This window comes from Platalea leucorodia (genome assembly GCF_965183815.1).
Source record: "Platalea leucorodia genome assembly, chromosome: Z".
NCBI lineage: Eukaryota > Metazoa > Chordata > Aves > Pelecaniformes > Threskiornithidae > Platalea > Platalea leucorodia.
The window spans coordinates 69,226,412-69,239,098 of NC_138858.1; the positions used below are offsets into that span (position 1 = coordinate 69,226,412).

The following is a 12,687-nucleotide window of genomic DNA, read 5'->3' on the forward strand; positions in this document are numbered from 1 at the left end:
CCTTAAGTTTTCCCATCACCAATAAGAAAAATAAAGAATGTAGTCTGGAGATGTTTCTTATTCTGCTTCCTCACTTCACAGTTTAAAACCCACCTTTCTTTTTGTAGAGAGGAAGCCACAGTAGAAGCTAATCAACAACATAAGTCTGTCTGCTCGAGGTTTTCACCTAACTTTGAGTGCGCCTGGTAGACAGAGGTACTTACCATGTCAACAGATGAAGACACCACTGATCCAGAGCTTGTTGAATTCATAGAAACATTCCCTTGAGACTCTATCTCACTTAGAGCATCATTCAATGCACTTACAGATTCTAGAGAAAGGAATTGAAAAATATCACTTATAAATAGCCATAAATGAGACACTCCAGTTAGACAGACAACAAACATGCCAGCAAATGACATATAGCCTGGTATTTCTCAATTCATTTTTAAACACAACAAACATACATCTGCAAATTGAGCATAGCGCTGCATTTTACAGGCATCTATGAAACAGTTGATGATAAGCGATCTCCATCCACATTCCCTGAACCACGGTGTTAAGGAGAAGATAACGAGCATTATGTTTTAACTGTCTCAGAAGTAAACATCTGAAAATTAGTACTGCTTTTCTTGTCTTGAAAATTATTTACAATACAAGTAACAGATATCATCTCCTGGAGGTTATCCTCCCAAGTCACATAAATAAATAAATAAGTCTGAGGCTTGAATAATGCCAAGATTACACTGAAATGATGCATGACTGAGATACAGAACTTTGCTATGGTAAAGGCAGGTCATCAGGAACAGCTTGCTCCTTGAAGCTCAATATGGCTAAAATCAATATTAAACATTCGTGTGTTAGAAAGAATCAAACAAAAAGTGAGAATTACGCACAGAAAAATAAAAAAGTGTTTAAGTCAGAGGAGTGAAAAATTATTATTTAACTACCTTTACCTTGAGGCCACTCCCCTCCACTTCAAAACCCCTATACCCATACTGACTCGCACTGCTGCTCAAAAAACATGTTGCTCTACTGCACAGCACTCCCCTAAATATCTTGCAAGTTAGCTGCATAACCTCCTGCAGAATCTTGATTTCCTAAACTATTTCTTGCTTCCCAGACTCACTGCCAGAATCATCATAATGTTTTATTTGTTGCCTGAATCTCATGAAGAAAAAGGAACATCTACGAAACAAACATATGTTGTCACGTCTTCTGCCAAAGACAAGCTTTATCTTTGGGTACAAGCGCTGCCATTACACAACATGAGGTTATGACATTTAGGTAATGTGAAAATGTGCAAAACAAGAGATTTGTAATTTATAAGAACCCTTTAAAAGGTAATCCCTTTTATCCCTTTTTTCATATATGAAATGAATGAAGGAAAAGCAATACTGAGCTGTTGGGAGAAGTAACAGACTGTTTCTACCATTCCTGCATGAACCAAAGAAAGGCTTTTACATTGCCTTAAAATCTTCAAGGGAAAATCAGTTTTGACCTCCAAGTAAACCTGAATGTTTCCTCAACTTTTCATTTCCACAACCTATTTCCATGCAGGAACATAACTATCATTCTTAATGGTGACACCTGAAAAGACTACCAACATGTATTTTACATGCAATGACATCATTGAGACAAACAGTAGAAAGGCAACCTGTAATTTAATAATGGTGTAGAATACTACAATCTCCTTTTGAAGTAGTCTTTCTTCCAGAATTTATTATATGACTTGACTCTCAAATTGGTGAGCTAGCTAATGTCTGGCTGAACACTAAGGAGATCATAGAATGGTTTGGGATGGAAGGAACTGTTAAAGGTCATCTAGTCCAATCCCCCTGCAATAAGCAGGGACATCTTCAACTAGAGCAGGTTGCTCAGAGCCCGGTTCAACCTGGCCTCAAATGTTTCCAGGGATGGGGCATCTACCACCTCTCTGAGCAACCTGTTCCAGGGTTTCATCACCCTCATTGTAAAATATTTCTTCCTGATGTCCAATCTAAATCTACCCTCTTTCAGTTTAAAACCATTACCCCTTGTTCTATCGCTACAGGCCCTGCTAAAAAGTCTGTCCCTTCTTATAAGCCCCCTTTAATAACTGAAAGGCTGCACTAAGGTCTCCCCAGAGCCTTCTCTTCTCCAGACTGAACAACGCTGGCTCTTTCAGCCCTTCCTCACAGCAGAGGTGTTCCAGCCCTCTGATCATTTTTGTGGCCCTCCTCTGGACATGCTCCAACAGGTCCATGTCCTTCCTGTGCCGAGGACCCCAGAGCTGGATGGAGTACTCCAGGTGGGGTCTTCACCAGAGTGGAGTAGAGGGGCAGAATCACCTCCCTCCACCTGCTGGCCACGCTTCTTTTGATGCGGCCTAGGATACGGTTGGCGTTCTGGGCTGTGAGCACACGTTGCCAGCTCATGTACAGCTTTTCATCCACCAGTACCCCCAGTCCTCAGGGCTGCTCTCTATCCCTCCATCCCCAAGCCTGTATTGATACTGGGGGTTGCCCTGATCCAGGTGCAGGACGTTGCACTTGGCCTTGTTGAACCTCATGAAGTTCACATGGGCCCACTTCTCAAACTTGTCCAGGTCCCTCTGGATGGCATCCCGTCCCTCAGGCATGCCAACTGCACCACTCAGCCTGATGTAATCTGCAAACTTGCTGAGGGTGCACTCGACCCCACTGTCTATGTCATTGATGAAGATATAAAACAGTACTGGTCCCAATATGGACCCGAGGGACACCACTCGTCACTGATCTCCATCTGGACATTGAGCAGTTGACCACTATCCTCTGGATGAAGCCATCCAACCAACTCCTCATCCACCGAACAGGCCATCCATCAAATCCATGTCTCTCCAATTTAGAGAGAAGGATGTTGTGGGGGACCATGTCAAAGGCCTTACAGAAGTCCAGATAGACAACATCCATAGCTCTTCCCTTGTCCACTGATGTAGTCACTCCATCATAGAAGGCCACTAGGTTGGTCAAGCAGGACTTGCCCTTGGTGAAGCTGTGCTGGCTGTCTCAAATCACCTCCCCATCCTCCACGTGGGGGATCTGTTCCATGATCTTCCCAGGCACAGAGGTGAGGCTGACAGGTTGGTAGTTCCAGGGTCCTCCTTCCTACCCTTTTTAAGATGTGAGACATGTCGTTGTTCACCCTTAACATCAAAGGCCTCACCCAAACTGTTTTGTTTTTTTTTTTTTTTTAAACTTTGGCCTACTGTTATATCTGTAATCAGCAACAGCACCTGACCTGGATCATACCAAAATAATTTAGTAACACTGTTATTGATTTTCAAAGCATATGTATGCAGAAAAAGCTACCTTTAAGGATGGAATGTTTTTTAAAGGACTCCTGGGTTATTTCTTTATATCTGTGACAGACATCAACTACATGAGGTATGTCTATGGTTCTAGGCCCACATTTCTTGAGAGGTATCAGCAGAAAGTGTATGTTATGCTTTATGTTTCAAGGTGGTTTTCATCCTTTAATATCAAAGCTACTTTTAAGATGCTGCCCCTCTGAGTTGCCTGAAAAGCTTAAGCAAGCTACTAGAATATCACCAAATGCAGGCAACAAATCTTTTTTCTTTTTTTTTTTTTTTTTAATAAAGGGGGGAAAAATGCTAATTTATTTTTCCCCCCCTGACTTACTACATTACAGAACTTTTCCAGTTAAGAACCCTAGTGCTGACATATTCCTTTCATCATCCAGGGACTGCTAGAGCAGCATGCAACTGAAATGTCTCAACATATTCATTTATTTCAGTCTTCACTGCTCTTCTGCTGCCTGGCATAAGAAACTGGACTTGTATAGCATGAGGTTTACAGCAATATTCTAGCAGTTGACCAGATAGGAATCTTTCACATGAGGCAGAGTTGCACGTTAAAAGAAAGAGTAAATTAGATTTTTGCATTAAGAAGTACAAAGGTTATGATCAAATACATTGTTATGAGCTAACAATGCGATATGAGATTGCCAAAGAAGAAAGATGAAACATTACAAAATCACTGATAACTGAGGTTTGGACACTGATAAGGCTGGTTTCAACAGTCTTTATTTTGCACTCTTTTTTTGATTACTGAAAGTAAAAGAGATGAGGACGTCAGCACAGAGTGGTGCATAAGTTTTCAGTCATGTAAACACACGAGGATGTCTGAAATTAACATTTCAGCAGTAGACTTAACTATGACAATTTGTACTTTTTAACACATGACTCTACAAGCTGAGTAAGGTTCTTCTAACATCCAAGAAATAGCTCAAAGCTATTATGTTTGATTTTGGCAGAAACAAACCCAGTAGGAAACCTTTTCATTAATATAATTATTTTTAATATTGGTTTGGGGGTATTTTTTTAAGTTGTTATACCATCAGTGAACTCCAAAACCTTAAATGTCCACTACCCCAGCACGGTCTGCTATTATAGAGCAAATGATTAGCAGACAGCAGGTAAAGATTAACCTGAAGAGCAAACATTGAAAATAGTCATGGCAAAGCCTGTCTCTTTCCAAAAAGTATTCCTCTCACTTCCCAATTAGGGAACATTGCATGTAAACCATACACCTTAACTATGGAGCAAACAGCACCAGTGTTTAAACCCTTTTTAAACACATATGAAGTAACCTGAAATTGAAGCTGGAACAGTTTTCTTCTTATGCAAATTTTTTCTTTATAGACACACAAAGTATACATACATACACACCTTCTATGTGTTTTATATTAATTTGCTCTATAAGAGATAAGGTTTTGAAATGTGCCAAAAGTCAGCCAGTGAGAATACTCAAGTTCTTTTCCATACCTAGACAGCTTCTAAGAGAATTAAAAATGCACGTGAACATAAGAGCAGATTACAGACCTCTAAAATACCAGATTTAGCTGAAACTGGCTCGTATCTTCACAACCGAGGAGGAAATCAAGACAGAAAGAGGCTGTCTCATACGGGTGACAGACATAATTCTGTTTTCCTAGAAAACAACTAAACATACTAACCTGTGCAATACATACTACAGAATGCTGTAGACAATATACAATCCCCCTTTGTGTAACAGGAAGAATCGGACTAGGACACAAGAGCAAGTAGTGCGCTGTGGAGGTAAGGTCTACTGGATCTAGCTTTGTCTGAGAGGGAATACAAGGAGACAACACACCAGCATGCAGTCCACAACTGTGTCTTGCTGCACATGCACCACACATTCAGAAGCTTCTGTATCATATTTAATTTGGTCTTTTTGCTTATGCACAGGCACAGGAACCCAGGACCTCTCAGTATCTCAAAAGACAGAATCATGTTACCACGACAAATATGTCAGCTCACTAGATCCAGCTGCAAATGAGAGCCTGAGCAATTCCTTTCTAGTACTAGTTAAGCCAAGTTACATTACTCTGCAATTGCTACTGCCTAAGGGCATACAGGGAGCAAGTTACAGTGACTTGGTGATGTACACTGTAAGTTGATTCTGTGTCCTAACCTTAAGGCTCTGATTATGCCCTGCTTATCTTCTTGAAAGATTTCTAGCTTGTTCTGAAGTGGTATAAAGTAAGCTAAAACTATTATTTCAGTTTAATCATTAGTAAGAAAATATCATCATGCAAATTAGGAAAAAGCTCTGACACATAAGTCACTGCAGATTCACTGCTGCCTCAGAGGCACTGACATTTTCATATTGCGTTAAGTAGATGGTTACCTTTCACTCCTGGTAAAGGGAATGTAGGAGAATACATGCCAGCAAAACTACATCTTCCACTTCTTCAGCCTCCTAAGGCCTAAATTCTCACATAGCTTTTAAAAAAAAATTAAAAAAATAAAATCTGTTCTCCGATTTTTCTGCTGTTAAAAAGACATTGTGTAGTGAATGCACAAGTAATCATATCTTTTGCTAGTTAACAGGACTATACCTTAAACTGTGTGGGAGTACAGAGGAACTGCCAGGAATTCTCCAGGTACGTTAAGGACTAAGCCTGTGAAGCCTACAGAATAACTACAGAGAACATTCAAAGACACTTGAGGCATTAAAAAGAAAGTGAAAAGGCAGGCATAGCCAGTTACACCGTGTCGGACAGCTTTTAGGGTAAGGAGAGAAGTTTGGGCAAAAGACTGTACTGCACAATCAGGAGCTGTTCATCTAGAAAGATGTAGGGTAACTACCAAGAAAGATTGCTTTACTGAGCACATTATCGTGATATCTGAGAAACTTCAATAAGTTACTAAATTAACATCAACTCCCAAATCAAGTGACAATTAGCTATATCCTACTAATTAAAATTGCACAAACCGTATAAAATCATATACTGGTAGACAAGCAAGAGTTTTTTTAGCTCGATTCAGTTGGTGCCAAGAGAACAAGTTAAGCCTATGAACTGAAGAAGTGCTTAAAAAAAGTCAAAAAAAGATGGAAAGAAAAATTCAGATCTTTTTACTTAAACTGGTTCTAAGAAAAAGAATCCAATGGTTTTATTTCTTCAAAGACCACCACTAAAACATAAAGATGAGACAGTATTTCCATTTATTCTTCTAGAGTTCAGCATCTCTAATAGAATGACCTCGGCTAAAATACACAACTATGGACATGCTCTAGTTAAACATCAAATGAGTGCTTTGCTAGGCAGGGCTCTAAATGCATGATCATTCAGACATTAGATGTGGAGCATTTAATTTATTTATCTTTAAGAGAATGACTTCCCCCTATGCTTGCAAAAAAGAGAATTCTAAGTAAAAAAAAAAAAATACAACATGAATCCAAGTATTCAGTTATGAATGATTGTTACACATGTAAGAAAAATTACCTCTAAAAAAAACCCCAACCAACAGATGATGCTCCTACTTTTTTGTAATCTAGAATGAATAAAGTCACACTGCTCTTATCAGTATGCCCAAATTATGAAACAAAATTAACATCTCTGATTATGGGATTTTCTACTATATGACAACCAAATACTTTATCTAATTGGTATTTTTTTATAATCATACATAATAGTTAGTACATGATTGCTCTTCACAGCATCAAATTACTTAAATTAATGAAATCTTCTGGGAGAGTTTTAACTTGCAGCTATTAGGTATTGTAGCTTTTAATTTTTAATGCAAGTACTCTAATTAGTTTCTCTTGTTTAACAGTTGAATACCTTCAAGCAATAAACTGGAGACTTTGGCAGTAGAAAAAAGTTTTAATATAGAACTGAAAATTCTATTCAGCTAGCTTCTTCAGAATTTTCCTCAACCCTTCCACTGATTCCCACATACAACAAATTAATAAAAGAGTATTCATTCAGCCTGGCAGTATCTATGGCTTGATGTCACTGAAAGTACAATGCTGTATTTTGGCTAAGTTCATAACAAAACAGAAGCCAAGATATCTACACTGCATGGGAGACTCATGCTAATCTAATATTTACAATTTCCTGACTGTAGAAACTTGCTATGTTGTATTGTAAGCACATTTACTTCAGAACTCCAAAATCTTGTCCAAGTTTTTCTCATGATAGCATCAAGAGGCAGATGTGGAATATCATATGTAATGCTGAAGCAACTTTCAAAAGAAATTCCCATCTACAACTTCTTTTCTACCACATTTTTCCGTTAGCAACCCATAAAAATAACATAGTACATGTGATAGGTTGGAGAATAGATTAAAAGCTATAAAGCTGGAATTATGTTGTGATAAATACCATTCCACAGCAGGACAGAGAACATTTATAGACTGACATACATTTGGAAATGGGACATCTGTAAGCCAAAGATCAGTGAAAACAGTCAGTAAGGTGATATAGAACTACTGTATGGCTCGATACATTCTTCTCCCAAGATCTGTGGGAAAGGACAAAGCATATCCTATTCTGGTTTTGGTTTAGGCATCTAAAAACACATCCATAAGGTCTACTTACTCACTACTGCTACTACCTGTGTGCAGGTGTAATCAAATAAAACACTACCATTAGTCTGGCTGTAATACACAAAATGACAGTGATGTTGCTTCCCTAGAAACTCTTAAGAAACATAAAACCATCTTAATTCTACAGGTAAGAACAAAAAAGTTTCCTTAAAAAATCTGACTGTACTGAAACAGTAAATGACTTAACATTTACAAAAGAATTCACTGGTTCTGTAGACTTTTGAAGCAAAGTTTCAGCAAACGTCTGACAAAAAAGCTTACTCTTCTAAGCTTCGCTTGCTCAAATGTCCTGGTTTCAGCTGGGATAGGGTTAATTTTCTTCCTAATAGCTGGTATAGTGCTGTGGTTTGGATTTAGCATGAGAATAATGTTGATAACACACTGATGCTTTAGTTGTTGCTAAGCAGTGCTTACACTAGTCAAGGACTTTTCAGCTTTCCATGCTCTGCCAGGTGCACAAGAAGCTGAGAGGGGGCACAGCCAGGACAGCTGACCCAAACTGGCCAAAGGGCTGTTCCATACCATATGATGTCATGCTCAGTATATAAACTGGGGGAGTTGGCCGGGGGGCAGTGACCACTGCATGGGGACTGGCTGGGCATTGGTTGGTGGGTGGTGAGCAATTGCATTGTGCATCACTTGTTTTGTATATTCTTTTATCATTATTTTTTTTTTCCTTCCTCTGCTGTCCTATTAAATTGCCTTTATCTCAGTGCATGGGTTTTGCTTTTTTTTTCCTGATTCTCTCTCCCATCCCACCGGGGTACAGTGAGGAGGGTGAGCAAGCAGCTGTGCAGTGCTTAGATGCCGTCTGAGTTTAAAGCATGACACCAAACTATCCACATTATAGAAGTCTCCTTTACCTTGGATACTTCTTGGTTTGCTGGCGTTATCAAAGTCACAGACCTTCTCCCATTTCTCTCTCACTGCTTCAGGCGTCATTGGCTGATTCTTTACTCTGACAATAGCACCCAAGGATCGCTCCCAGCGCACTAATGGGAAACATGAGCCAGAGTTCAAGTAACAAACATAGAGACTTTTAGCTTCTTTAGATCACTTTCATCTAGGTCACTACTTGCAAGACGGTGCAAGAAAGGAAAGCTTGTAAGTACTCCAATTTAACTCACCAGTATAACTTCAAGCTGGACTAAAAGGGTTCACTGCTTTTCACTAACATTTAGAAAAGGAATAGCACTGGGTGTAAATTTCATTGAAGCCACAACAGACTGACTGCTCTCTGAAAATACGACATCCTTTTTAGGATTCTGTCTAGTGAAAAGCTGTAGCTAGTATGTATCTACAGATATTCTCTTCTGACCTGATTTTGGGTACTAATGCTTAGGAATTTTTTGAAAGCCTTGGAAAACTATAGGGGAAATGGAAAAACCACTTGTTATCTATGAAAGAATGTTAATACCAGCAGTGAGCATCTCCAAATGGACCCTGAAGTTTTATTTCAATAATGTAACTTGAGAGAAACTTGGAAGGGTAATGTGAAATCAGTTCTGGAAGGATACAGAGTTCCTGGACTGCAACTAATCCTTAATCTGTCATGTTGGTTTTGCTCTTAATTAGCAACAGACAACGAATAAAACCACACTGGTACCTCATTAATGACCTAGCTTCATTTTAAAGACTTCAACAGTAGTCATTATAATGATGAAAAATGGTATTTTCTTTTGACCAGAGAGGAGAAGCCACAGATTTTCGGCTGTATTACAACTCAACTCCTTGTGGAGGGCAGCAAGAGGTTTTATGCTGCTGCCCCTATTTGTTTTATCTGTTTAATACACTACCTGGGAAAAGCTATTCCAGTGTCACCAGAACATTTACAGTTAGTTAGAAATGTACAAAATCTTTATCAAGTGGGCAAAAATACGTTTTGGAAGAAGGGGGAACCACTTCTTGAATTAATGGCCCTACTTCCAACCCACTGATGATATTCACGTAGGCTGAAAAGTCCTTGAACAGTTCAGGAAAATAATGCTTGTATTAGGTTCAACATATTTAGGAAAAAAGTTAAGACATTTCACACACTGAATTAAGTTTTCCATCTCATAAGCCCTCAATATTGTCTGCAAGTCTTCTTTACGTTCATATTTAAGCTAGTTACTGGAGTCACTCAAGAAAAATACTTAGCTAGCATAGCTACTGGTTATTAAGAAGGCTAATTGCCTCAACATGTTAATGTATATCACTAGTATTTTCATAGAAGTGTAAGGGTGGAAAGCAACTAAAAAGCAGCCTGTTTACCAGCACGTGCTACTTTTTACCATGAAAAATTGATGTTACCAAGAAAAGGCAGCAATGTATACTTAGCACCAAAAATGGAGATTCTTCTTGACTTCAATTATGCCCTCAGGATCCAAGAGTTAAGGTTACTTATGCAGATTTTCAGTTACTATTAGTCAGCTCTAAAGCGTAACAAAGCACATCGCTAAGTTACTGGTTTCCCCCATGCGGAGTGAAATTTTTGACTTTTACTTAAAATAAGCAGTCTTCTCAGAACCCTAGGCTTTTGCTAATCTACTCTCCCTAAATAAAAATATCTTGAGCAGAAGTTAACTGCAAATACGATTTGCACGCTTTTGTTGTCAATTCAAAAAATAAAATCAATCCTGCAACACAAAGTACTTACATTTTCCAATCCATCCAGCTCCTACCTGCCAAGTAAAAAATAAAAAAAAAAAAAAATCATCAGCTTACCATACGTTGCAAAGCAAAGTTTTGATAATGTAGCGAAACAAAACTATACTTCAGAACAAACTCAACATAACAAAAATTTCTGAACTATTGCTGGTTGTATTTAACAGTTTAGTTAAGCACTGAATCGCTAGCAACATAAAACTCAAGAACAAGATAACAGCTTCCATCCAATTTATGAGCTAGCAGTTTGATGACAATACCTGTAATGTATTCCATAACTAAGTAATTCATCCTTCCTGCAAGTTACTTTCCACGTTTGAATGACTCAGAAAACAAAAACTTCTGTTGAAGTACTTGCTTTGGTACCTTTTCAAACTTACAAGGGTGCAATAAGAATTATAACAATCAAAGCAGTAGTATTTTGAGCGCACACCAGAATTTGACAAGGTTATTACTGCCTGATGTACTTGTCATATAGAGCACAACAGGGTCAACATTTCTTCTGTCTATGCTGAGTATGTAGTATCTCACATGATAGTTCAGTTTCAGCAAAAAGGTTAAGACTGGGCAGGCTAAAGCAAATGATTGATTTCGGGGGAAGGGGCAAAGGGAGGGAAAGAAAGCAAAGAAAGGGAAAATAAAATTACCTCAAACAGACTGCCATTCTCTGCACAGCTCTCGTGGCAAAGCCAAACAACTAAGGGAGCAACATACTCTGGTTTGAAAGCATCGACCATATCTAGAGCAAATTGGAGGGAGGAATCATAAAATAGAAATACTGTATGATTTCACCAAATTATTCTTACTCTAACACCTTCTGATGAACAGCAGAGCCAGGGAGAATTTAACGAACAGTGTTCTGCCACGAAAAGAAAGGACAAATGAAATGAAACATTTGGAGATTCATTAGATACGAACAACTCGTGACATGTGTGTATGCCTCTAAACCCAATGACATTGGTTCTCAGCCAGACAGATTAAACACTGTCTAAACGCTGGGAACACCGTAACATGCAGACTGCAAAGCCATGTACCTTCCTAAATCTCCATCTGACAGGCAGCCTGAAATAAGGACAAGCCAGCTAGACATAATCCTGACAGAGACTGAGCAATTTCCCTTTTAATTTGCTAGTCAGTTATAAAGAAAAGACAATATGAAAAGAATTGCAGCTGCTGAATATTTGAGAAACATCCCAGTTGGAAATGCTGATACTTCCAAATGTGATATCAGCACTTATCAGCCCTGCTAAATTCATATATCAATTGTATTTTGGGATTTTCATTGTCATCTGGCACAAGAGAAAACTATCTGAAAACAGAGATATTGTCATGGAGCAGAGTATGGTTGTCCAGGCAGCTCTTACCACATATTCTATCCACTGTCTGAAAATAAAAAAATAACTTTAATTTTCTTTTTCAGCTTTTAGAATATTATTCTTTCAACAGCAATAGATACATAGCTGTTCCTCAGCTAAAGGTCAGGAAGCATTTTCAAATAGATCCTGACAGTTGAAGAGCTGGGAAAGTTTAGTATTACAGGTACTTCTTTAACAGCCAAGCTGAAGTAACAGAAGTTCATTTTTAGAAGTTCCATAAAGGTAAAAGGAAACCGAACACCATTTAATGTGCTACGTTTTAAGTGTATAACAAAAGCCTTAGGCTTTTGTAAAGTATTCCACTTTATGCCACACACCATTTAGTCTCAAAAATTAGCACTAGACTGTTATCACTAATGCTGTTAATCCACTATTAAATGAATTAAGAAATAGGTGGTAGAAGTTTAAAAAACACACAAAAGATGCAAGCCACATTTAGAGTTCTAGCAAGAACAACAATAAGTGGGCCAAGCTGAACATACGTAACTGTGGCGATGCTAAAGCATAGGTGCTTGCAGACATCTAAAGATGAACAGGAAAGTACTGACTAAGATAACAAGGATAATTTGGTAAGACATATGCAAATGTTTTTAAAGTTCTGGTTTCCAAACTGTTTAAGAATATTTGAAAAACTGGACAGGGAGGGAGGGAGCGAGGTAAGAAATAAATGATCAGAACTGTAACTATCTTATAGGGAGACCAAAGAATCTCACTCTTCTTAAAATGACTAAGAAAGAAAATTAGGAGGTTGTTTTATCACTCTATGTAAACATCTTCAGGAAATTCCAGCT

At 38.4% G+C, this 12,687-nt stretch overlaps 1 protein-coding gene across 6 annotated transcripts in view; it reads right to left on the reverse strand.

Annotated features, from left to right (window-relative positions):
- The window catches only part of HSD17B4 (hydroxysteroid 17-beta dehydrogenase 4), a 63,511-nt gene that overhangs the window by 38,104 nt on the left and 12,720 nt on the right, over window positions 1–12,687 (reverse strand). For 5 of the 6 annotated variants that reach the window (XM_082336387.1, XM_082336388.1, XM_082336389.1 and 2 more), the window contains 4 exons: window positions 11,168–11,259; window positions 10,513–10,537; window positions 8,738–8,866; window positions 204–310 (listed from right to left, as the gene is read on the reverse strand). In XM_082336387.1, coding sequence (XP_082192513.1) covers window positions 204–310; window positions 8,738–8,866; window positions 10,513–10,537; window positions 11,168–11,259 — 353 coding nt within the window. The remainder of the gene's footprint in view (window positions 1–203; window positions 311–8,737; window positions 8,867–10,512; window positions 10,538–11,167; window positions 11,260–12,687) is intronic. The other variant, XM_082336390.1, reaches the window with a different exon arrangement.